The 27,379-nt window shown below is 45.0% G+C and overlaps 1 protein-coding gene across 3 annotated transcripts in view; it reads right to left on the reverse strand.

The window, feature by feature from the left end:
• DMXL1 (Dmx like 1) overlaps window positions 1-27,379 on the reverse strand; it is a 209,517-nt gene that overhangs the window by 135,594 nt on the left and 46,544 nt on the right. For all 3 annotated transcript variants that reach the window (XM_060235556.1, XM_060235559.1, XM_060235558.1), the window contains exons 8-10: window positions 18,912-19,101; window positions 18,138-18,303; window positions 16,706-16,918 (exon numbers count right to left, since the gene is read on the reverse strand). In XM_060235556.1, the coding sequence (XP_060091539.1) occupies window positions 16,706-16,918; window positions 18,138-18,303; window positions 18,912-19,101 (569 nt within the window). The remainder of the gene's footprint in view (window positions 1-16,705; window positions 16,919-18,137; window positions 18,304-18,911; window positions 19,102-27,379) is intronic.

Here is a 27,379-nt window from a genome sequence, read left to right on the forward strand (position 1 = left end):
AAAAACCAGGTGCCATCAGGAGGTCCATCAGTGGGGCCAGGGCACCAGAAGCCCTCCCAATGTGGCCCCCCTTCAAACACCAAAAATACAAAGCATTACTGCCCCAGACACAGAGTTCCAATAATATGCTGTGGCTAATAGCCACTGATGGACCTCTGCTCCATAGGTTTATCCAATCCCCTCCTGAAACTGTCTATGCTTGCAGCTGCTACCACCTCCTGTGGCAGTGAATTCCATGTGTTAATCACCCTTTGGGTGAAGAAACACTTCCTTTTATCCGTTCTAACCCGACTGCTCAGCAATTTCATTGAATGTCCATGAGTTCTTGTATTGTGAGAAAGGGAGAAAAGTACTTCTTTCTCTACCTTCTCTATCCCATGCATAAACTTTTAAACCTGTATCATATCATCCCTGAGTCAAAATTTCTCCAAGCTAAAGAGCCCCAAGCGCTTTAACCTTTCTTCATAGGGAAAGTATTCCAACCTTTTAATCATTCTAGTTGCCTTTGTCCGGACTTTTTCCAATGCTGTAATATCTTTTTTGAGATGTGGTAACCAGAATTGTACACAGTACTCCAAATGAGGCCACACCATCGATTTATACAGGGGCATTATGATACTAGCTGATTTGTTTTCAATTTCCTTCCTAATAATTCCCAGCATAGCACTGACCTTTTTTATTGCAGTCGCACACTATCTTGACATTTTCAATGAGTTATCTACCACTACCCCAAGATCTCTCTCTTGGTTAGTTTACACCCCATTAACATGTATTTATAGTTAGGATTTTTGGCCCAGTGTGCATTACTTTGCACTTGGCGATGTTGAACCTCATGTGCCAAATTGACACCCACTCACCCTGCCTCAACAAATCCCTTTGGAGTGCCTAACAATCCTCTCTGGTACTCATCACCCTGAACAATTTCGTGTCATCTGCAAACTTAGCCACTTCACTTCCAACTCCAAATCATTTATGAACAAGTTAAAGAGCATGGGACCCAGTACTGAGCCCTGCAGCACCCCACTGCTTACCACCCTCCACTCCAAAAATTGTCCATTTATATTCACTGTTTTCTATTAATTGGCCAGTTTTTGATCCACAAGAGGACTTGTCCTTTTACCCATGATTCTTGAGCTTACTAAGAAGCCTTTGATGAGGAATTTTATTAAAAACTTTCTGGAAGTCAAGGTAAACAACATCTATTGGGTCCCCTTTGTTCAAATGTTTGTTCACCCCCTCAAAGAACTGTAACAGGTTAGTAAGACAAGATCTTCCCTTACAGAAACCACGCTGAGTCTTCCTCAATAACTTTTGTTCATCAATGTGCTTACTAATTCTCTCTTTAATAACGGTTTCCACCAGCCTTCCCAGTACTGAAGTCAGACTGACTGGCCTGTAATTTCCCGGATCTCCTCTGGAACCCTTTTTAAAGAAGGGGGTGACATTTGCTACCTTCTAGTCCTCAGGAATGGAGGCAGATTTCAATGAAAGATTACATATTTTTGTTAGGAGATTCACAATTTCACCTTTGAGTTCTTGCAGAACTCTTGGATGTACGCCATCCAGGCCTGGTGACTTTTCAGTTTTTAAATTGTCTATCAATCGTAGGACCTCCTCTCTCATCAGCTCACTGAGTGGTCTTCTGTGCAGGCACACATTGGATTGCATATGTACAGACCAGCTGTGGAAAAGAATTTCAAGCTTTCCAACATTTTCCAAGCACTTAAGAGTGCTCAGGCCCACAGCTCTCCCCATCTGGAGTCTGTGACTCTTTACCTAAACCAGCATGGGACAAAGGTGGGGAGCTCCCCTCAGTTTTCCCTTTGTTACCGTGGAGAAGACAGGTACTCATTGAGAGCAGCCCACAACAAGGAAAGGAAGGAGGGAGGTGTGCCTGCACAGAAGACCACCTGATGTACAACAGTTGCAGGTAAGTGCAAACTTGTTTTAATGTTCATGGTTTCTGTGCAGTCCCACACAAGAGAATAGCAAGCTCACTTACTAAAGTGGAAGGTGTGGGCTGATCAACTATACCTCACAGCTGCATCGTTTTTAAGTTCTCACTGATAGCTCAGTGTCTCATAAACGTGGAAGGAATTGAACAGGTAGCAACCTTGTAGATGTTGTCCAGGGAGATCCTGCTAAGAAACGCAGACAAAGAAGCCTAGGCCCAGTCAACTGAAATTTAACAGGGAATGGACATGTAATCTCTGCTGCAGTGTATGCGAGTTTGATTGTGGCAACCACCCAGTGAGGCAAAGTCTGAGAGGATACAGCTCAATCATTGTTGGGCCCAGAGAAACACACAAAATATTGTTTTTTCTAAATGTATTTATTAAATTTTATTTTTAAGCCACCCTCCCCTGAGAACAGGGCTCAGGGCAGATTACAGCAGTAATAAATCTATAAAACGTACAAAGAAAATTTTAAAATTCCAGAATTAAATAATTCTTAAAAATACAATTTACAGCAGCCTAAGCCTAAATGACAGACTCCTGGAAATAACACTGCCTTGTAGAGGAGAAAGGGCAGGAAAAGGAAGAGGAGTGCTAGACTGCAGGAAAGACTGTCATTGTCCTCAGTTAAATGCCTGATGTAACATCTCTGCCTTACATCCCCTTTAGAGTGACGCATCCTGCAACGCATGGATGTTATTCAGCAGAGAGTTCAATCAGGTAGGGGCCAGGGCAGAAAAAGCCCTGCCCAAATTGTAGACAGCTGGATATCTCTCAGGCTGGGACCACTAGGAAGTTCTTACCACCTGCGCGTAAAGCTCTTCTTGGGGTATACAAGAAAGGCAATCCTGAAGATACATGGATCCCAGGCTGATAACGGCTTTGAACTCCTTTGTACAGTGGAAATAAAACAATAGAGATCACCTAACATCTAGAATATGTAAAGTCTGTTCTGATTGTCAGGCAGGCACAGGATAAACACAAGAAGTTCTATGTCCTGGGAGGGGCAGAGATGAGAAAACACCTTCAGCAGGAAAACCAGAATAGGGCAAAGAACAGCCTTATGCTCACAGAACTTTATGTATGGGGGTAATTGCATGCAACTTTCTCACTCTGCTTGCTGATGTGATGGTCACTAAAAAAAGCAGTATTGTAGGACAAAACAGCCAGCTCAATAGTAGCTAAAGGCCTGAAAGGTTTTATACATAAGCTTAATGCCAAAGACACCTTCATGGTAATACTGAGGAGAGGTCAGAGGGTAGAAATTGCAGACCTTTCAAGAAGTTTTTAGCCTGGGGAGCAGAGAATACTGTGTAACTGTCAACCTTGACATGGAAGGCAGAAATAGCTGCCAGGGACACTTTTAGTGTGGAAACTGATAAGCTTTCCTCCCTGACAACCAACAAATGGCCAAATATATCTGATAATGGACAAGAATCAGGGCAGGGTCTATTGATGGTTGCCCAGTTGGCAAACTGTGCCACTTAGTGGAATGATTTTCATGTAGGTGGTTTATGCACAGCCATAAGAATCTCAGTTACCCTACCTGACCAAGAAGTTAAGAGATTTATCAGCCACATCATAAGGACATCATTGTTAAGAAGCAGGTCTATGTATTAAGCCCTCATTCACTGGAAAAGTTAGGTGAATAGTTTTTAAAAGGATCCAGAGGGTGGAAAACCACACCCTCTTTGGCCAATACAGGGCAGTGAATATACAAAGTGAGCTTTTGGCTTTCAATTTGCCAATCACTTGGCTAGAATGGTTACAGGAGGGGGGGGGGGCGACGTAAAAAAAAAAATACACCCACCCACCACTGGAGTTGAAATTCATCTCCAATGGAGCCTGGTTCTGATGCTATCCAAGAACAGAACAGATGACATTTAGCATTTACTCAGGATGCAAAGAGGTTGCTTCCAGGCTGGTGCTATTCACAAGATCAGGAGCATGCAGTGCTCACTGATGGACCATTCATGATCTGATCTCCCTTCTCAGGGTATCCACCATGATGTTGCAATGACTCAGAGTTTGGCTTACCTGAAGGGATATACTCTTTTGAATATCCCATTGTCATGTGCAAGTGTCTTCTGTGCACAAGGCTAGGGCACAAGGTGTCCCACCAAGTGTGGAACTGCACAGAGATCAGAGAAGACCCTGTCCTTCCCTGCTTGTTTAGACAGCATTTTGCAGTCATGCTCTCCATTGCCAAGATAACCTTTCTGTCATGCAGAAGCACTGCAAGAGGAGAGAGTATATCTGAAAGAAACTCTAAAAATAAGTCCAGTGTTTTGTGTTGAATCATATAGTGCTATTGCATTAGAAGTCCCGCCCCTGAAAATGAATATGTAGAGAAGCCTCTCATTCAGATCAATGGCCATTCACTATCAACGGCCTGCAATGAGTATTCCACTCAGTTTGGGAGGCATCCAAGAACATTTCATGCATACAGGTGCCAAACTCATATCATTAAAAGGAATAATATCTTCTTCCTATCAGAAAAGGGAATGAAGGATAGGCCTAGGAATTGAGATCCTTAAACACTGGGGGGTCTATGCTGATCTAGTCTTCCAGAGAAACCAATTTGTAATTTGGCATAAGGCACTACAGCAGTGGTAGAGGCCATGGGCCCAATAATTTCTGAATACACACTGTCTTTTGGAACCTATAAGAAAAAAAATCTACGTGGACTGAATGGCACACACTCTCCCCACAGGTAAGTAGGTACAATCCCTCATTGAGTCCATCAGGGCTCCAATGAACTCTATGGACTGTGAAAGTTGATGCTGGGACTCTTCCCAGTTCATCATCAGAACAAAGATTCCAGAGAATTGATAGTTAGCTGTCCATGTTCTTCTAGGACCTGTTTGGCTGTATCAACCAAAAGCCAGTCATCTAGAAAAGGGTATACTGTACATTCCTTCAACCTAAGATGGGCTACCATGGCTAACATGCATTTTATAAATACTCTAGAGCTGTAGTAGGACCAAAAGACCACTGTAGTAAGACCACTTGTACACTCATAGCATGAGGTATTTACTACATGACTGATGTACAGGAATGTGGAAACAAGCATCCTTCAGGTCCAGCATGGCAAACCACATCCAAGAGAGATAATCATATTAAAAAAGCCATTCTGAATTTTGTAATCCTTAGATTTTTAAGACCTCTAAGGTTCAGAATAGGTCTCCTTCTTCCAACTTTCTTGTCTATCAAAAATAGCTTAAATAAAAACCCAATTAACATCAATTCCAGGAACTCTGAAAAAAGTACATTTTCCAAAAGGTTTTGGCACCTCTTCAACTATCAAGGGAGGTGGAGTGGGTGGGGATGTCACTGGTGACCTAGAACTGGGGTTGGGGGGGGGGGAGAAGGGAAGTAGACTCCAAAAAGTAACCTTTGGCAACTATGGATAACACCCAACTATATTGGATCATAGAAAGAGAGCAGCTTATCTACGAAGTACAGGGCATCAGCTAGTCATTTGAAGCCTCAACCTCAATCAGATCATTCACGAGGTGGACTAGGTTGCAGTTTGTTTCCCTGCTTCACTTGCTGCTTTCTGTTCTGATGGTGATGAGATATAGGAGGGACGGTAAGGCTGCAAATGTTGCCAGGTGGATTGGTATTTATAAGCTTTTTGGCACTGAAAATTATGTCTAAGAAAATACCTCAGCTTGTAAGATGGTGTCTGAGGGGCTGTTATCTCCAATGATTCAACTGTGAGTTTATTCTTGAGCATTCTCTCCAGGTCCAGTGTGCTGTTTGACTGGGAACTGAAGAGCTCAAAAGGCATGTTCTCTCCCTTGGCCTTTGTGTTATTAGGCAGCGCTGAAGATCTCAACCAGGAGTGCCTATGCATCACTACCCTGATACCATAGCCTGGACACACCAGTCAAACACGTCAGGAGTTGTTTATTTGTTGCTTCCCATGTTTCACTCCCTCTGAATGTATAACTTTAGCCAGGGTTTTTGTATCATTGGGGAGAAGATCGATGTACTGAGCTATATGGCCCCAAAAGAACCTCCCAATTATGGTTGTAAAATTTCCTACTCTTAAACTCAAGGCCCCAAAGAAATAGAACTTTCTTCCAAACCCACTGAACATATGCCTTTCTATGCCATAAGGAGAGATGTGAGACCCTGGCTCTTTGTTTAGGAGGAAGACCCTCCACTAACAGAGAAATGACTGGTGGATGTTGAAATAAAACTCACATTCCTCCTCTCTAATCCTATATAAGTTCTACAGGTTCCTAGCTGAAGCTGGAACTGTAGTAAACTTAGCCCAAAGTCCATTAGCAATGTTTAATAAACCTTGAAGCATCGAAAAGGCTACAGGACTCAAATCTGAATTGCAAAGTACTTTTAAAATCAGATCCAAGGGCTTCAGATCTCTTGATACAATGTCGAGTTCCTAAGAGTTAGCCATTCTAATGAGCTGTTCTGAATATAGTCTCAGGTCCTCCGTTGGTGAAATGCAAAACTGCTTCCTACAGTGACATCTGGTGAGGGCATCAGAGTTGAGGTCAGAACCTGGATACAGGCCTCCTCTGAAACAGAGTTGTGATGTTCATTTGTAGATGACAGGTGAAAATATCACATCGATGTTGACAGATCCGGGCCATGGCCGGAACTGTAAACCCTTGAAGCCATGTCCCAAAAGTGATGTTGCTGTTACTTCACCTGATACTGGACCCAGGCACCCCGCTAAGGTAAGTACACTGGAGCCTTGAGTAGATCCCCAGGGAGTGATCAGAACTGGTGCCAGACCTGAACCCAAAGAAGACAGAGGCTTTGGTCTAGATGGAACTGAGTCAAAAGATGGAGGGGACACTTCAAAAATCTCATTGTCCAAAGCCTGTGGGGACTCATGTTTTGACATAGCTCTAGGAACTTAACCCATTCTCAAGAACTTTATCAGTCAGATCTAAAACTAATAAGGACACTGAAGCCACAGAAGATGTGCGGGCCCTTTCTTCAAGAGATGCTGGTATCTTATTGGGCTAATTTTGTTGAGCTCCCAGCACTTTCCCCCATAGTTTGACTTTCAATCTCACAGGTTTTTTGTGGTGGGCTTTTAGATGTGAATTTGCAGATGATGACATTCCCTCAGGCAAAAGAAACAAGAATTGTGCTTGCTGTATTGCATCATTTTTATCCCAGAGTCCCCACATTTCTTGAAAAGTGCAACTTAAGTTTGAAGTAAGAGAAAAAAAATTCATAAGGAGAACTTTTTGTACTGAAAGCTCAAAGACAGATCCTCCCTCCAAAGCAGTAATGAGAAGAGTGAGGAAAGAACATTCTCCTCAACTCACTCACATACCAATCTGGGTGGGAAACACTGGCTCCAGATGTGTGTGTGTGGGGGGGAAGAGTGCTATAACTGCTTGGAAAATGCTGGGATGCTTGAAACTCATATCTGCTGCTGGCCTGTGCAGTCTCATTTGGAACTGCAGAGAAGCCATAAAGATGAATGGCAAAGATTTGAAACAAAGCTGTAAATCTGAAAAAGATATTTTATATATGTTAAACAATGTAGAACATGGTATTACATCAGTTGAACCAATTTGTTATGGTGCAACCGTTTCCTTTACTCCTTAACAATTATGTTTTACATAGTTTGTAAATTCCAGAAGCATGGGAGCCTTCTTTATCTCCACAGACTGGCTAGTGGGGTGGGGTCTGCTACACAGAAAACATACGTATGGGCAGCTGTAGATAGACAAGTTGCTTACCTGTAACTGTAGATCTTCGAGTGGTCATCTGTGCATTCACACTCATGGGATAGAACGCCCACACCGATCCCCAAATCGGTACCTAAAAAGCCTGGGATTTTTTCACACTCAGCACCAGTGGGCATGCGCAGGCGTCCCAGTACACATGCTCACTGGAGCCAGCGCGAGGATCCCGCCAGTTCCTTCCTGACCTCTGGAAGCCCCTACCCTAGGGAGACCGTCAGCAGTGGGGAAGGAGGGCGGGTAGTGTGAATGCACAGATGACCACTCGAAGATCTAGTTACAGGTAAGCAACCTGTCTATCTTCTTCGTGGTCTCTGTGCTTCACACTCATGGGAGATTAGCAAGCAAGACATACCTGGAGGCAGGAAGACGGTCAACCAGAAAAGACTGTTTGCAGCACCACAGCTCCCAGATAAGTCCTCTGCTGAGCATGCACATCCAGAGCGTAATGTTTCATGAAAGCATGAGGAGAGGACCAAGTGGCAGCCTTGCACACGTCCGTCAAGGAAACACCCTTCAGAAATGCCACTGATGTCGCCATCGCTCCAGTAGAGTGTCTACGAATGGGTCCAGGCAACGGCTTCTTCGCCAGCAAGTAGCACAGTTTAATAGTCTCAGTAAGCCACTCCGAAAGCCGCTGAGATGAAATTTTTGAACCCAACCTAGGAACAGCATAGGAAACAAAAAGATGCTGGTCCTGACGAAAACTCTTAGAACGACTCAAGTAAAAAAGTAACGCACGTTTAACATCCAAAGCGTGCCACCAATGTTCCTCGTCCGAGGAAAGCTGGGATAAAACATAGGTAACCAAATGTTCAACTTAAGGAGAAACTGGGAAACCACCTTAGGGAGAAACGAAACATCAGGAGCCAACAACACTCTGGACTCATGAAAAACTAAGTATGGGTGGTCACAACGCATAGCCATGAGCTCCCCTACACAGCATGCCGACGTGATTGCCACCAAAAATGCAGTCTTCCAGGATAGAAGCTGTAGGGAACAGGTTGCCATTGGCTCAAAGAGATGCCGAGTCAACCTGTCCAATACTAATGGCAAATCCCACAACTGTGGAAGTGATCTAGACGGAGGATGCAATCTGACCAATCCTTTCAGGAATTGCTTCGAATGAGGATGAGCAAACACTGAATACCCCTCAAAAGATTCATGGTACGATGATATTGCTGATAAATAAACTTTAACAGAAGAAAAGGAAAGTTCAGCATCCACCAAGGACAACAGAAAGTCAAAAATCACCCGTTGGGGTGAGACTGTAGGATCAGCCAAAAACTGAAGAAACTTCCCCCACTTCCTGTCATAGGAAGCACGGGTAAACAACTTTCTACTATTCAGAAAGAGGTGCTGGACTCTGCTCAAAATTCTCAGGGTCGATGAACCACGCCGTCAGCTTCAGGTGAGGTAGGTTGTGATGAAACACGTGCCCTTCCTGGGCCGAAAGAAAGTCAGGTTCTGCCGGGAACTGATATAAAATCCCCCTCGCTAAATAAAGCAAAATCAGGAACCAGTTTTGCCGAGGAATGCACCTCGGTTTCTCTCTCGCTATTTTGTTGACAACTTCTGTCAGCAGTGGAAGAGGCGGAAATAGATACAGAAACCAACCGTTCCATGAGAACATTAGGCCGTCTCCCAAGGACGCTGGATTCGTTCCTCCCCTGGTACAGAACAGCGGACACTTCCAATTCCGGGCTGTGGCGAAAACATCCACCTGAAGATACCCCCAGAGCTGGAACACAGGTTGAAGGAAGCGCCACTCGTGTGGAGATGCTGCTCCTCATCCCATTCGTGTGGAGATGCTACTCCTCTGCTCAATGAATCCGCCTGCAGATTGAGTACTCCTGGAAGGTGTGCAGCCTTCACATAGATGCCATGCTCCAGGCACTCCATCCACAGTTCTATTGCTAGTGCACAGAGCTGTCAGGAGACTGTCCTGCCCTGCCTGTAGACATAAAGGGCTGTAGTATTGTCCGTCAACAAGGCCACAGCCTTTCCCGCCACCAAAGGACAGAAGGACCAATGGGCGAAATGAATTGCCAACAGTTTGAGATAGTTTATATGGCAACGAGTCAGCTGTGAAGGCCAAGGACCCCCCCCCCGCACACACACACAGAGAATCCATGTGAGCACCCCAGCCCCATAAGGACGCATCTGTGGTAATCGTAACAGTCGTTACAGGCAGAGGGAAAGGATCTCACTGACAGATGTTGTCTCTGGATGTCTACCATTCCAGGGTCCGAAGGATCGAGGGTGGAATTGTGAACCTCTTTCGAGGTGAGTCCCGTAAAGGCTGAAACTTTCTGAGAAACCAAAGTTGAAGCCCTCTCATGTGCAGTTTCGCAAACAGCAACACACCGGTAGTTGCCGCCATCAGCCCCAGCATCCACTGCAGCTGTTGTGCTGTGCCCCATTTCTGGCTTTGAAAAAGATGAATGAGGGTGATAATGTCCATTGCTCTCTGCTGAGGCAGAAAAGCACAATGAAGGTTTGTGTCTAGCAGCGCCCCGATAAACTGAACTGTCCTTGATGCTATCAGATGGGACTTTTTCACGTTGACCTGCAGACCTAAGGTGTGAAGAAGACGAAGAGTGGTTGCAATAGGGCCGGACAGACGTTCTTCTGAATCCGCCACAAGAAGCCAGTCATCTATATACGGAAAAACCACTATGCCCTGAAGCCGGAGATGTGCGGCTACAACACTCATCATCTTGGTAAACACCCGCGGTGCAGTACACAGGCCAAATGGAAGGGCTTTGAAATTAAAATGGTTGGAGGCTATCGCAAACCTGAGGAGATGCCAGTAAGATGGGTGGATGCTGACATGGAAGTAGGCATCCTTCAGATCCAGAGTTGCCATCCAGTCCCCCTGGTTGATTAGGGGAAGGATCATTTGCAGCGTGGACATCCAGAATTTCTGGAACCGATAAACTTGTTCAGATTTCGAAGCTCCATAATTGGTCTCAATCCCCCATCCCGTTTGGGAACTAGGAAATAACGAGAATAGAACACCCCCGTTCTGGCCGCTACAGGAACCGGTTCTATGGCTTGTTTTTGCAAGAAGTTGTTCACTTCCTCTAGTAGAGGGGGGGGGAAGGAGGTGTGGTGACTGAGTCGGAGCCTGAACAAAGTCTATCTTGTAACCTTCTGAGATGATGGAGAGGACCCATATGTCTGTGGAGATGGACTCCCAAGCCAGTAGATAGTGATGGAGGCGGATGTGCGAAGAAGGAGGGGCAGTGATGTGTGTGACAGAAAAGTCAAAGGCTCTGCTTCTGAGGGCGGGAGCCCGGATTTGTTGGTGGTCACAGAAGCCGAAGCAAACCTGGACTTGTTATTTCCCCTATAAGGTGATCTACTCTCCGTCTGTGAAGAGCGAGGTCTCCAAGATTGGTCAGGGGAAAATTTCTGATAAGGCCTCTTGGGCCAAGATTTGTGCCACTGCTTAGGCTTGCCAGCCCTAGTAGACACAGGGACGCCAAGGTTCCTCGAGGTCTTAATACTTTTGTCCATTTCCTGAAGGATACTATCAGTGGTGGAACTGAAAAGACCTTCACCCTCCAAAGGAAGGTCTTCAACATAAGCCCTGGTGTCAGGCTGAAGAGCTGTAGACCGCAGCCAAGAGTGAGGGCACAGGGAGACAGCAGAAGTGAGGGTCTTGGCAGAGACATCCACCATGTGTTTTGACGCAGCCAGCTGTTGTTTAGCCACGGCAAATCCCTCTCTTTGCAGCTTCTTCAGCGAAGCCTGCTTCTCCTCATTCAGGGATGACATCAAAGGTGTAAGCTGTTCCCAAATCGAATACTGGTAGCGAGCCATACATGCAGCGTAGTTTGAGATTTTAACTCCCAGAGCTCCCGCAGAGTAGAATCGTCTACCAGCATTGTCGATCTTCTTGCCCTCTTTAACAGGTGGGGAAGAGTGGGTCTTACGCGCCTTTGAAGATGAGGAAACCACTACTGAATTGGGTTTGGGGTGAGAGAACAAAAACTCCACACCAGCCTCCTGAACACAGTACATATGGTCCAGGCGACGTGTAGAAATTGGTGTGGATGCCAGCTTCGCCCAGGGCTCCTTCACTGCCTGGAGAATAACTTTACTCACTGGAAGGGACACAGCCATCGATGTATCCCTCTGCATTATGTCGAATATGGTATCATCGACGACTGGCTGCAGTTGGACCACTGGGAGAGAGAGAGACTGTGCCATCCGCTTCACCAAGTCCCCATATGACTTGAGGTCTTCCGAAGAAGATATGGGAAGGTCCTCAGCAATATGTGAATCTGGAGAAGGTTCTGCTGCTCTGTCTGGATCATCGGTACTGACCTTGGAGTCCGATGTCGAAGACTCTCTCCTCGCAGTGTGTTCAGATAACATCGGGGTCGAAGCACGTTTGGGTGACGGAAGTGATACCGACGGATGAGCCTGCAGGTCCTCAGACGGCTCTCTGTGTCTCTCAGGAGGGACCGACACCGATGCAGAGGGTGCACGCCAAGTGTGGAGTGATGCAAAACCCTTGAGAAGTGCGAGGCTTCCAACCGTTGGTCCCATTCCAGAAATTCACGGGAATGATACCATGGATATGGCGATAGATATGGGAAAGGTCCATATGAGCAGGGCCACTGACGCTGATCCCACATTGGAGGTGGCTGGAAGTGTCAAATCACAGCACTCAACTTGAGCTCTCTCCGTCCTGTTGTAGGCGGAAGTGGTGCTAAAGGTTCGGTCGGCGCCGAAGCCTCGACTTCCGATACCGAACCACTGTTGCTCCGACAACACGACCCAACCTGGGCGAATGAGTCCGCTGAGTTAGGGCTATTTCCTGCTCCGATCCTGAAAGATGGATCGGCTGCGAGCCCTGGCTTCTCAATAGCGAAGGACTTCGAGGACTGGGAGACGCTAGACTCTGCTGAGGTGGAGCAACTTGTGCCGACACTGACTCCATCAAAGCATCGCGAGAAGGAGAAGGAGTGCAGGAAAGTCTGTCCTTCTTCTGCTTCTCCTTTGATTTAAGCTTCTTCGGGAGAGACGATCGGGTCCCCGAATTGTCCCGACGTTTCTTAGTTAGCGTGGGCGCCACTAACCCTTCAGAGGGTTGTTTTGTGGGTCGACCCCGCTCTGGTGATGATGGATCAACTGATGTCGAAGCCAGAGCCTGGGTAGCATCCCCCATTGATACCAACGGATCCGCTGCCATTTTCGGCGGACGAAGAGCCGACTCAACTAAGGCCACCGATAGCCTTGCCGCCCAATTTTTTCGGGTTTACCTTGAACAATGCGGGCACGAGTCTACACGGTGTCCCTTGCCCAGGCACAACAAGCAGAGGAAGTGACTGTGAGGGGGTGCAATCTTGTTACCACACTTCAAGCAACATTTGAAGAAACCCCAACACCTTTCCATAGGACCAAAACCCACGAGGGAAGGAGGAAATAAAGCCCCGAGGGTCAAAGTCCAGCACAAAGTTCTTTTTTAAAAAAACAACTACTAACTATCTAACAAGGGAAAAAACAAAAAACGGGCAAGAGGAAAATCCAAAGGATTACCAGGCACCGACCGGAGCAGTCAAAAGCAGATCCTTTCAACACGGCGGTCAAGAAGGAACTGGCGGGATCCTCATGCTGGCTCCAGTGAGCATGCGTACTGGGACGCCTGCGCATGCCCACTGGTGCAGAGCGCAAAAAAATCCCGGGCTTTTTGGTACTGATTCGGGGATCGGCGCGGGCACTCTATCCCACGAGTGTGAAGCACAGAGACCATGAAGAAGATCTGACGCATCTGAAGTATAATATCTGCAGATGATCCTGCTCAGATGAGAGAAATTGTTGTGGCAGGACATAGGCAGAACATGGTTGTTCAGATATGAGTGTCCGAGGCCACAAAAGGCATTATATTAGAGAGCCAGTACTTTAAATTGAGCTCAGTAATGGATAGGCAGCCAAAGTGATCGCAGAATAGGTGTAACATGCATACTCCACCGAGCTCTTGATAATAATCCAACTGTGGAATTCTGTACCAACTGGAATCTCTAAGCTGATTTCAGGTGGTGACAGTGGCAGGGTGGTTGCTGTTGCGGTGGGGTGGTTGCTGTTGTTTTTATTTATTTGGTTTATAAATCACCATTCCCCAAGCAGGGTTCACGACAGTGAACAACATCTCAAAAAATAGCAGAGTGCAGCAGAGTAGTCTAGTTTAGATGTTACCATGGCACAGATCCAGGTGGCCACATCAGCTAAATCAAGGTTGGGGAAATCATCTTTTGGGTTAAACTAAGCTGGGAAAAAGCTTCTTTTTAAAACTGTGTTAATTTGTTTCTCCTACAGTAATGGTGGAATGAATTCAGTTATTCCTTAGTTCATGCAAATAGTAATGAAATAAGTTTGCTGCTTAATATTACTATATATTTATAAAATGAAACAAAAACTTCATTCATTGTTAACTGAAGTGTGATTCCTGAATTATATGTATGTGTGGGGAATATGTAGCATGGAATTACTCTCCAAATGGGTCTACATAAGTTTAGTAGTGAGCCCCAAAAAAGTTCAAGAGCTTCTTAAAGCAGACCACTAGGTCTAGACCATGATAGTTAACAGGATCTTAGACATTTGGGGCTGACTTTATCTCTTGATCAGTCTATAGTCTTTTGCAAAGTTAAAAAAAACCCCTTTAAAATCCTAAGTGTAAAATGCTTAAGAGATAAATGTTTAAGCATATTCTACTTAATGATTTTATTCTTTTAAAGTGATACTCAGGTATGATTCTTTGTAGATGGTCCCATGTGAGAAAAATAATGTATGATAGGTAGATTAATGAGGTAGGAATGAAAAACAAGTGATGGATCACCTTTTTTCACAAAGACCATGGATAGAGCAGCAGAGGAATGGTCTGGTGCTTTTCTCCCCTCCCCCCCCCCCCAAAGCTTTTTTAAAACCCTCTTGACCTCATTGAGCTAGAGGATAAAGTAGTTTTCTACTTTTTTCCCCAGTGAACGTCAACTTGAATGTTGGTGCCTTCTTGACTTAAGTACAGACGTCTGGGTAGATGGATACATTGTCTATGAAGATGGAAGGCATACAACTTAGTTCAGTGGACAATGTAGAGATACCTTCCCTCCCTCAAAGAGGTTTCCTACAGGCTGTAGCTCCAGAGGCAGCGTACTCTTTGTGACTATCCCATTCTGCAACTTCAGTGTATGAAGTGGCTTGGTTTTAGAAGGAGATACCACATCACAACTCTCAAGCAGAAGGGGAACAGGCATACTCTTGGTTGGATTTGAGAAGGCAAATGGAGGCCTTTCCTGCTGACTCCACAGCCTGTCTTGTCTGTAGCTTCCTTATGTGCTTCTGGATACCACTGCTGGCTGGCTTCAATGGCTGCTAAGACAAGCTTCAATGCAGCTGACAAGTTGACAACTTGCTTGAAGGCTTTTAAAGGTATCCTTTTCAACGCCTGCCACCTGCTACCTAAGGACAGGGATGAGAAAGGCTGCAGATTTTTTGGACCTAGAGGACAAAGTCGAGCTTTGTAGGAGGCACCACCTCTACTTACAAGGAAAGTCACCATGCATCAAATTGCACTGGAATACAAGAATTCCCTCATCTGCTGAAACAGAGCACCATGTATTTTCATCAGCATTGGGCAAGTATCTCAAACTGGCTGAGTGTGTGTGAGAGAGAATCCATGTTATTCTACCATCAAGAGTCTCAATTTCTGATCAGTTTGTAGTAAACAAGTTATACTTTTTAATGTATAGGTGTGTCTTTTAGTGGTATCATAAAAGATCCCCTTAATACTAAGTATATTGTATATTAGTATATAGTCCAAAGGCCAGAACACAGTCATTACATTGTGAGAAATGCTGCCAATATAAGACAAGGTTGTACTTCAGGCCTGTAGCCACAGGAGGACCCGGGGGCATGGCCCCCCCAAACCCCCTTGGACCTTTATGATCCCTCCTTTCCCTGGCCTCCGCTCTCTCCACCGCCACTTTTCTGGCGGCACTATCTCCCCGCAGTTCTGGCGGCCCTGCCCCCCTCCACATGGCACCTCCCACTTACCCACTCACTAACCAACCCAGCGGAAGAGTAAAGAGTGGGCTCCTGGGGCTCTTTCAAGGCACCCCCCCCCCCGCCGATCATCTGAGCGTGGGAAAAGCCGCACTGAGGTCGGCTGTTCTCTACGCTGGCTTTCTGGGGTGTTTAGCAAGTTCAGCGCTGGCCACCCCAGCGCTGAACTTGCTGTGCACGCCAGAAACCCAGCAGAGAACTGCCGGCCTCGGCGCAGGTTTTCCCACAATCAGGTGATCAGCGGGGGTGGGGGGTGCCTTGAAAGAGCCCCAGGAGCCCGCCCTTTATTGTTTTGCCAGGTTGGTGAGTGAGTGGGTAGGGGAGGTGCAGAGGGGGGCAGGGCCACCAGAGAAGTTGTGGTGGAAACAGTGCCCCCCCCAAAAAATAGTTTTTTTCCATGGGCCTCCCCAACGAGAATTTTTTGGCTACAAGCCTGTTGTACTTGTCAGTGAGGCTTGTAACAATGCTAGGTATATGAATGTTCCGCCATTTTCAAATACATCACCATGCTTCTAAGTGCTATTATGATGGATTTTTGTTGATACTGGGTTGTATCATATTATGCCACTCAACTAAAGTGCACAGCCTTCTAGAGGAAGGGCCTTTTCTTCCAGTAAAAGTTTCCTTTGCTTGGAGAAATGTGCTGACAGAACCCTTCATATATAACCTTTTGCAAATCTATGTAAGAAGTACATACTTTGTAGCGCCAGATTTAGAAAGAAACTCAAGAGAACCAGGGCTTCATGAGAGTATTACAATTTTTTTTAAACGTGCTAGACTCCAGTTCTAGACTTACTTTTCAGACATATATTCAATTTTTACACAAGCAATTCAGATGTATAAATCTTTCAAAATAAGACAAGTATTATAACTAAAATATACCTCATAAGACATGTTGAAATATTTGGTTTTCACTACAGAACAGAATGGCATGTGCTTTACCTTCATCAGATTTTATATCCATCTGATTAGATTCTTCTGTGCTGGCCTCTGAAGAAATGTGCTCAAAATTCTTTTTAAGTTGTTGTAAAAAAACCTCCATTGATAAAGTAAAATGTAGTTCTTTATTGTTTAGCCAGTGCACTACAAAAGGTTCACTTTTTTCATCATTTTCATTAAGACTCAGAGACATGATGGAAGGGAGCAAAGGAATGTCTGTGAGAAAAAAACCCAGTGATATATATATTTGCATTATTTCCTGTTGTTTCAAGCTCAACTATATGAAAGATGGATATAAATACAGACACTGGAATTACTGAAGGTAATTATCCCAATCTTACCCCCAGGGCTTTTTTGTAGCTGGAACTCATTTGCATATTAGGCCATGCCCTCTGATGTAGCCAGTCCTCTAAGAGCTTACAGCAGGCCCTGTAAGCTCTTGGAGGATTGGCTATATCAGGAGTGTATGGCCTAATATGCAAAGTAGTTCCTGCTACAAAAAAAAACCCTGCCTACCCCACTGCTGCAATATCAGGGAGACAAGACAGACTTGTGCCACCATGGATAACCAGCTTCCTACTTACACAGCTTGCCTAAAGTGACACTTCCTACAGAGATTTGCTGGTATAATTATTTGCTAACACAAGGTAACAAAACTGTTCACCAATGACATACAAAAGTTCACAGCAACTGTACTACTATGTACAATAACATATTTACATTAAGATGCAAAAAACAAAAAACAAAGGTAATTAATTAAATGACCAAGCCATTTCAAAGATTTGTGGTTGAGGTCCAAAGAGCAACTTTATATATGAGTGCGTTTTCTGCACACCAGTATGATTTTTTTCCCTTTTACTTTGAGCAATAGATCCCAGTGCCAAGAAGCAGCTTTTTTGAAAGCGCTCTAGTTTCATAAGAGATTTATACAAGAGGGGTCCTGCAAGGAGTTTTGAGTAGCATCCCATTTTTCTCTTCCCCACTCTTTCCCTTCCCTGAAAGCCCCCATAGCTTCTCCTCTTCTGCTTCCTTCTCTCCTTCCCATCCACTAGCCAAGTTACGTTTATTGCCTTCCCTATCTTCAGTTATATTTATTTCCTTCATTTATTTACCTTGCTGTAACACGGATGCGACTTGACAACGTTTTCCACCATGATCACTACCATTAAATATGGATCAGACTAACAGATAACTAGTCATCCCAGGATGCAAATTGATTTAATTAAAATAAATAGTTTTACCTTAAAAATAATAATCTATAAGCAAAAACCCTACCATGGCACATATTAGTTTCTAACACATTCTTACTGTATAAAAATATTTCTTTTGCAGGAGAGCTTTAAAACAACAGTAAATGATATATTATTCTTCAAATATTTTACCGAAGTAAGACAGAGTAGCATCACTTACATTACAAAATTGCATTCTTAATTACCTGTGGCTGGATTGATGCTGGCAGCAATATGAAAGTGGCAAAGTGCATTTGATTGCAATGGAGTGTTTCGATGAACTTCGTGAGGATTCTGCTGATGTGGCAAGTACCCAGTATGTGCAAGTGCTATAGACCTTCTTCTTCCTCGTCGAAAGGGCTTTAGATTTAACTGTTGGGAGAATGATTACATTTATCTGTACAACATAACTCAAATACAGAACACACAGAAAATACATTTTATAAAACAATTGTTTATGCAAAAGCACACTGCTTAATACAAAAAAAAATTACATTATTGAAAAGTTGCATTAGCAAAGTCAGGATTTATTATTATTATTATTATTATTATTATTATTATTATTATTATTATTATTATTATTATTATTATTATTATTATTATTATTATTATTTCAGTTTAATTATTTGCCCCATCCCAGCCAAGGCCGGGCTCTGGGCAATGTACATCAGATAAAAATACATAAAATAAAACAATACTTAATTTAATACAATAAAACAATGGCAATAAGAATTCCAGCTTCCAAATGCAGTTTGCTAATTATATTCATTCTCATCAGACTGTTGGGAGCATGGGGCGAAGGGAGGAAATTCTTCTGGAGGGGGTAGACAAAAGGATAGGCACCAACTATCACTGCCTCAATCAAGAGTCTCTATCAAAAGCCTGGTGGAGCATCTCCTGAAGCAAATACTGAAGCAAAGTTAACCTAGATATTTGCTAGAACTATATGCATTTGATAGGCTCTCTCAATATCTTCTCACCTCTAAAGCATTCTTCATACTTTCCTTACTAGAAGCATTTCGTTTAAAATTATTAGTTAATTTCACTGGCTCAGGCCAATGGCTGCATCCATCCCCGTACAGCAGACTATCATTAGGCAACAAAGTTTCTGCCCACAGACGGCATATATTATCCTTGCAGCATGTCAGCAGTACACTGCATACCGCACCACTAAAAAAAGAGAGAGAGATTGGTTAAGCAGAAGAGATACAAAAGAGATACTAATTTTCAAAAAATAAAAGCTATTTCTGAATCCTGCACTGAACCAAAAGATAGCCTTTTCTTGTCATGTACAAATGCAGGATGGGATAAAGACTAGGAAGCAACATGGAAAAAATACTAGTTTAACTGATGTTCAAGCAGAATCAGCACAGACACACATATGGATTCCGTGTCACTACAGAAGCATATCTAGGAAGTTATTAGAGTGTAGAGTCCAGGCCCATAGCTAGAAAATTTTGGGTGGAGGGGCCCAGGAGAAAAATTGGTGGGGGGGCCTTGGGGCTTGGCTGCTTCTTACCAGTTCTGCTTTCGGCCTCCATTCACCCCCCTACTACTCATGAGAAAGCCCCTGCCTGGCAGGCCACAAAGTCTGACTGGGGGGGGGGGGATACTGACAGGGAAGAAGCCGCCCCCTCAGAGCCTTGCCACACCGCTCAGGTTCACCCCCCTTGATTTCCCCAGTTTCCTCAGCCCACCTGGCCCCAGCTGTCACTCCCGCTGTCTTTCTCGCAGTTGCTCACTCATTCTCTCACTCTGTCTCCTCCCCTCTCGCTGTCTTTCTCTTGCTCTCCCCCGTCACTCTCACTCTCTTGCTGTCTCTCTCCCCCCACCCCTCGTTTTAACTTGGCGTTGCCACCTCCGCTCAGCCTGGAGATTGCTCTGCAGACCCTTTCTCCCTGCTCGGAAAGAAAGTGCCCCCTCGAAGCCTTGCCACACTGCTCAGGCTCAATCCCCTTGACTTTCCTGGCTTCCCTAGACCACCTGGCCCCAGCTATCTCTTCCACTGTCTTTCTTGCTGCTGCTCACTCATTCTCTCTCTAATTCTCTCCCTCGCTCTCTCTCTCTCACTGTCTTTCACTCGCTTCCCCATGGCTGCTCTCTCACTCTCCCCCCTGTTGTTGCTCTCTCTCTCGCTGTCTCCCCCCCCCCCCAATTTTAAACTCAGCTTTGCTGATTCCACTCAGCCTGGAGATTGCTCTGCAGACCTTTTCTCCCTGCTCGGAAAGAAAGAGTGTCAGGTTTCTAGAGCGCAGCTATAATGGAGGGGCCCTATAGAGGAAAGGACCCTATAGAGGAAAGGGGGGTTTAAACAGAGCGGCCTGGCCCCATAGCTACCTTTAGACAAATTTCCACCCCAAAGGAAGATGCTTCTGCTTTGCACCTACACTGAAAAAACTGAAGAATTTAAAATCCAGGCATTTGCAGACGACCTACTGTTTACCCTAGAAGATCCTATTCCCTCTATTGAGAAACTGAAAATAAGGCTACAACAATTTGGAGAAGTTTCTGGATTTAAAGTTAACATACAAAAAACTAAATTTCTAACCAAAAACATGAGTAAAGAACAAATCACACAATTAGAAATTAAATCTGGATTTAAATACGAAAAGAGAATCAGATACCTAGGGATCCATCTAACAAATGATCTGAAATCTCTCTATCGAGACAATTATGAGAAGATTTTTAAGGAAATTGAATCAGACTTGGAGAAATGGAGAGATTTGCAAATCTCCCTTTTAGGGAGAATAGCTACGGTCAAGATGAACATTCTTCCCAGAATTCTATTTCTATTTCAGATGATTCCAGTTGATCTACCTAAGTCCTTCTTCCAAAAAATTAACAAAATAGTCTCGGCCTTTATCTGGCAAAACAAGAAGCCAAGGATTAAGCTAAAAGTGCTACAAGAGAATAAATCAAGAGGGGGCATGGCCCTACCGGACTGGAGCCTATACTACAAAGCATCTTGTTTAGTCTGGGCTAGAGACTGGCTCTTATTGGAAAATAAAAGACTGTTAGTATTGGAAGGTGCAGGGCTGGTTAAGGGCTGGCACGCATATACCTGGTATCAGACCCCTCAAAGAAATAGCAATTTCCAGAACCATGAAATACGAAGGGCAATCTATAAGGTGTGGATAGAAATTAAAAGTAAAACCTATATATATACTCCACTTTGGGTATCACCAGTTGAGGCGGCCATACACCCGAACCTATATGATTGGGGAAACTCCTATAACTATGCTACATTGTTAGATGCTGATAGGAATTTAATTTTGGAAGGAAATACAATCTCGGACTGGGGGGTTAGATGCCAAGTTAAGTCTATGTATCAATCGGATAAAGGTTTGGGCTTCCCCAAAAACTCGGAATTAAATGAATTTGATATTATGATTTATGATCCCAAAAAACTTATTTCTAAAATCTATAATTGGCTACTAAAGATTGAGATGCAAAGCGAAGTTGTAAAGGAAAGCTGGATAAGATGGTTACAGGACTTTGGCTATTCTATTGAGTTAGAGGAATGGGAAAAAATCTGGAAACATAATATTAAACTGACCAAATCAACAGTCTTTAAAGAAAATTTGTATAAAATGATGTATCGGTGGTACCTTACCCCTGAGAGATTAGCCAAAATGAACCCAAGCTACAACAACAAGTGTTGGAAATGTAAAAAAGTTAAAGGGACACTCTACCACATTTGGTGGAAGTATGAATTTGCTAAAAAAATTTGGATACAAATTAATATATGGATTCAAAAAGTTTTTAAAAAGAGGATTAAACACTCTCCTGAACTCTATCTATTAAGTATATGTAAAGAAAATTTAACCCGAGGGGAAAGAAAGTTGTTAATGTATATGGTCACTGCTGCTAGGATATTTTACGCAAAATACTGGAAAACCCCCCAAATTCCGGACAAAGAAGAATTTTTATTTAAATTATTAGACTCTGCAGAAATGGATATTTTGACCATAAGATTGAGAGACGGTAACTGGCAAGACTGTATAAAGACTTGGGAACCAGTGTATCTTTGGGCAAAAAGTATTGGATTTGTGATGAGACATTAGAACTGGTATAATGTAAACCCCTTAAAACTCCATATATATGTGGGTGTATAGGTGGTGGGGAAGTCACGATTTCTATGTGTATATTGTACCCTTTTTTTTCTTTTTTGTTATTTTCTTGTCTTTGTTGTTAGTGTCTGATTTACAATAAATAATTTAAAAAATTAAAAAAAAAACTATTACTGCTTGAAGTTCTTCCACAGAAAAAAATTGAAAGGGCAGCAGTAAAAAAGAATGGAAAATTGTGGGACAACTGATCATAAGAAAAGCATTAGTTACAGGAAAGCAACCTGTTTTTCTTCTTTACACATGTCTAACTGGCTTGTTTAAAAGTCATGGTACCACTTCAGGAAAAGATTTACTTATTTGCCAGGAAGTCACGGCTAACTTACAGCAACCCCACGGGGTTTTCAGGGCAAGAGACATTCGGAAGTGGTTTGCCATAGCCGGCCCCTACATCACAAGCCTGGATTTCCTTGGTTGCCTCCTATACAAAAACTAACCAGGGCCAACTCTGCTTAGCTTCCAAGATCTGATAAGTTCATGTAAACAGCAGCATTTTTCAAAACTAGCATGTAGTCATGCTCTGATATCAAAAGCACAATGTGAAAAAAAGTAGAGGCTATAGTCCAGTTGGTAGCTTCTTCAAAGGAACTCTTTCATGAACTCAAAGGAACTGGTCACCATCTTGGTAGAATGTGCCTATGTTATTTGCCTACAACTCCCATCAGCCCCAGTCATTGGCCATGCTGGCTGGGGCTGATGGGAGTTGTAGGCAAAAAACATCTGTAGAGCTACTGTTGGCCACCCCTGGCCTATGGTATGACATTGTTTTGCCTCAGGACAGCTGAAGCTAAAGGCACGACAGCTAAACTGCGGGACTTAGGAATAAGATATTGTTGGCTCCAAACGGGCAAACTTTGTGTGCAACAAGGTTCAACTTATTATACTGCCCATGACTCTGCCTCTCTGGTGAATTATTGCTGGCTGCTTTAAATCTCTCCCCCCCCTGCATCGAGACTAAACAAGAGGAAGAAGCGATCTCCTGCTCCAGTTAAAGCAAGTTGTGTATGCACCTCTGAAGATCATGGAGATTGAGGAGTGTTGACTCCTTTTTTAAAAAATGAAGTTTTAGGTACAATTTATAATGGAAACATAACTCTCTGATACTAGAGAGTGGTGGGACTGTTGTAAGTGTCTGGGTATGTTCACCCAAGGTATAATCAGACCACGGAAGGTGGAGTTTTCTTCTCCTCCAGTCCTTAAATTTCAAGTCTCCAAGGGCTGGGCTATATGATATAATTTGTAGAATCATTTGGCTCAGACTTGATTTGAAATATATAATGTAAAGCTAATATAATGAGCTAAGATTAAATAGTGAATTTTATAAATCTTACTATTTTATCTTTGAGAGAAGAACGAAGGAAGAAGATGAAGAAACATTAAGATATAATGTTTAAGTGACATTGAGTTTGTGTAGTGTAAAAGATTTTATTGGAGTTGTTAATTTAATTCTTCCTTAAATAAAGTAAGAAAAACGCAAAAAAAAAAAAGACTGCTGAAGCAAATTCTTTCTTATTCTTGCTCTTCTGAAGACCATGTATTGTTGAAAAGACAGGTTGCTTACCTGTAACTGTAGATCTTCGAGTGGTCATCTGTGCATTCGCACTCATGGGATAGAGCGTCTGCGCCGATTCCTAAATCGGTACCTAAAAAGCCCGGGATTTTTTCGCGCTTGGCACCAATGGGCATGTGCAGGCGTCCCAATGCGCATGCTCACTGGCTCCAGAGCGAGGATCCCGCCAGTTCCTTCCTGACAGCTGGAAGCCCCTACTGGAGGGAGACCGTCAGCAGTGGGGAAGGAGGGCGGGTAGTGTAAATGCACAGATGACCAATTGAAGATCTACAGTTACAGGTAAGTAATCTGTCTATCTTCTTCATGGTCTCTGTGCTTCACACTCATGGGAGATTAGCAAGCAAGACATACCTGGAGGCGGGAAGACGGTCAACCGGAAGAAACAGCTTGCAGCACCACAGCTCCCAAACGAGTCCTCTGCTGAGCATGCACATCCAGTGCGTAGTGCTTCATAAAGGCGTGAGGAGAGGACCAGGTGGCAGCCTTGCAAACATCCGTCAGGAAAACGCCTTTCAGAAACGCCACCAACGTCGCCATCACTCTTGTAGAGTGTCTGCGAATAGGCCCAGGTAATGGCTTCTTTGCCAACAAACAACACAGTTTAATAGTCTCAGTGAGCCATTTCAAAAGCCGCTGAGACGATATCCTGGAACCTAACTTAGGAGCAGCATAAGAAACAAAAAGCTGCTGGTCCTTACGAAAACACTTGGAGCGACTTAAATAAAACAATAAAGCACGCTTCACATCTAGAGCATGCAACCTACGTTCCTCATCCGAGGAAGGTGTAGGATGAAAAGTGGGCAACCAAACTTCTAAGTTGAGGTGGAACTGAGAAACCACCTTGGGGAGAAAAGAAATAACAGGAGCTAACGACACTCCAGCCTCCTGAAAACTAGATAGGGGTAGTCACAACGCATAGCCATGAGCTTCCCGCTTGGGAACCAGGAAGTAACGAGAGTAGAAGCCTCCTGTCCTGGCCTCCATCAGGACCCTCTCTATAGCTTGTTTCTGTAAGAGGTTGCTCACCTCCGCCAGCAGAGGTGGGAAGGGGGAGTGGTAATTACCACAGATTGGTTCAGAATCTGAGCGAAATCTATTTTGTAGCCTTCCGCTACGATGAAAAGCGCCCACATGTCCATAGTGATGGACTCCCAGGCCGACAGGAATGGGCAGAGGCGGATAGACGAAGAGGAAGAGGGAACGGTGATGCGTGCTGCCAGAAAGTCAAAGGCCCTGCTTTTGACTGCGAGTGCCCTTGGACTTGCCGGAGGTCTGTGAAGCGTAACAATTTCTGTTGTTCCCCCTGTATGGGGACCTACTCTCAGGTTGAGCAGAGCAGAGCAATGTCTCCACTGCTGTTCCGGGGAGAACTTTTGGTAAGGCTTCTTTGCCCAAGGTTTGCCCAAGGTTTGGCCACTGTTTCTGTTTCTGTTTTGCAGCTCTGGAAGATGCCGGTACGCCCAGGTTCCTGGAAGTTTTTATACTTTTATCCATTTCCTGGAGCGGATCGTCGGTGGTAGAGCTGAACAGGCCTTCGCCCTCGAAGGGCAGATCTTCAACGAAGGCCCTGGTGTCCTGCTGGAGGGCCGTGGATCTGAGCCAGGAGTGGCGACGGAGGCAGATGGCAGAAGTGATGGTCCTTGCTGAGACGTCGACCATGTGCTTTGCTGCAGCCAGTTGTTGTTTGGCTACAGCAAAGCCTTCCTTCTGCAACTTCTTTGCAGCCGACCTCTTCTCCTCACTCAGGGAAGACAGGAGGGGGGTAAGTTGTTCCCACACTGAGTATTGGTATCTAGCCATGCACGCGGCATAGTTAGATACCTTTACTTCCAGCACCCTAGCAGCGTCAAACTTCTTCCCTCCAGCTTCTTTCCCTCCTTGTCTGGTGGAGAGGAGTGCATCTTGCGGGCCGACAAGGAGGAAACGACCACCGAATTGGGCTTTGGGTGTGTACAAAGGAACTCAGCCCTGGACTCTTGGACACGGTACATATGGTCCAACCTTCTCGATGACACGGGTGTAGAAGCAGGCTTGGCCCAGGGCTCCTTCACCGCCTGTAGATGACCTTCGTCACCGGCAGGGCAACCGCTGTAGACGTATCCTGCTGAATGATGTCAAACACGGTATCGTCTACAATGGATTGCGGCTGTGTCACTGGAAGCGAGAGGGAGAGTGCCATCTTCTTCACCAGGTCCCCATACAACTTCAGATCCTCTGATGGTGAGATGGGAAGATCCTCAGCCGTATGAGACACTGGCGAAGGTTCCAAAGCCCGGTCCGGATCGTCGGTACTGACCTCAGAGTCCAACAATGAAGACTCTCTGCATAGAGAGTGTTCTGAGAGCACCAGCGTTGACTTTCTGACAGGCGACCGGATCGACACCGACAACCGAGGTTGGACATCCTCCACCACTACACCGCGTCTGTCCAGCGGGACAGAGATCGATGCTGAAGGACGCCGTCTAGAGTGTTGAGACAGCCTGGACATATGGGATGCCTCAAACTGCTGGTCCCAGTCTGCGAACTCGCGAGGAGGGTACCATTGGTACGGTGGGTAGGGTAGGCGTAAGGAGGCCATTGGCGCTGCTCCCATGGTGGAAGCAGTGGGAAACAATGAGCTACTGTAGTCGGTTCCAGCTCACTCCGGCCTCTCGCCTGATCCATCGGCGCCGAAGGCTCCATCGGCGCCGACACCTCCACCTCTGAGACCGAGTTGCTCTCACTGCGATGCCTGGACCCTGAAGAGTGGGAGCGCTAAGTCAGGTCGATCTCTTGCTCCGATGCCGATAGGCGCAGCTGCGAAGAACTGCCTCTCGACACTGAAGGGCTACGACGCGGGGATGCCAAGATCCTCCTCGGTGGAGTTGTCGATGTCGAAGTGTCATGCGAAGGCGAAGAGGTGCAGGATGGTCTCTTCTTCCGCTTCTCCTTCGATTTCACCTTCTTCGGCGTGGATGATCGGGCCCCCGAATCATCCCGACGCTTCTTAGTCGGGGTGTCCACTGACCCTTCAGAAGGCCGCTTTGTGGAACGCCCACGCTCAACTGGCATCTCGGGCCTGATCGGTGAAACCTCAGCCAATGTGACTGTAGGGGCCGTGGCCTCTCCCATAGGTACCAACGCCAACATTTGAGGACGAAGTGCTGACTTGACCAACGCCGCCAAAAGCCTTGCCGCTTGATTCTTATGAGTTTGCTTGGAGAAACTCAGACAATGTTTGCAAGAATTGACGCGATGTCCCTCGCCCAGACAGAGGAGACAGAAGAAATGGCCATCGGGGGGGGGGGGGCAATCCTCTTCCCACAGGAGCGGCACCTCTTAAAAAACCCCCAACGTCTTTCCATAGACGCCCAGGAAAAAACCCACCCAGGAAAGTCTCTGAGGGGGAAAACTGAGCCCCAAAGGGCAAATCCAACAAACTTTTTTTTTTAAACAACACTAACTATCTAGCAACTAACTAACTAACTACACTAAGAAAATAACAAACGGGCTATATACAACAGGAAAAAAAGCAATCTAAGATTACTTTACCGACCGGGGACACGAAAGGAGATCCTCTCAGCGCAGCAGTCAGAAAGGAACTGGTGGGATCCTCGCTCTGGTGCTGGCGAGCATGCGCATTGGGACGCCCGTTGGTGCCGAGTGCAAAAAAATCCTGGGCTTTTTAGGTACTGATTCGGGGGATCGGCGCAGGTGCTCTATCCCATGAGTGTGAAGCACAGAGATCATGAAGAAGATCCTTGTAGTCTTA

Source organism: Heteronotia binoei, chromosome 4 (genome assembly GCF_032191835.1).
Source record: "Heteronotia binoei isolate CCM8104 ecotype False Entrance Well chromosome 4, APGP_CSIRO_Hbin_v1, whole genome shotgun sequence".
Lineage (NCBI taxonomy): Eukaryota > Metazoa > Chordata > Lepidosauria > Squamata > Gekkonidae > Heteronotia > Heteronotia binoei.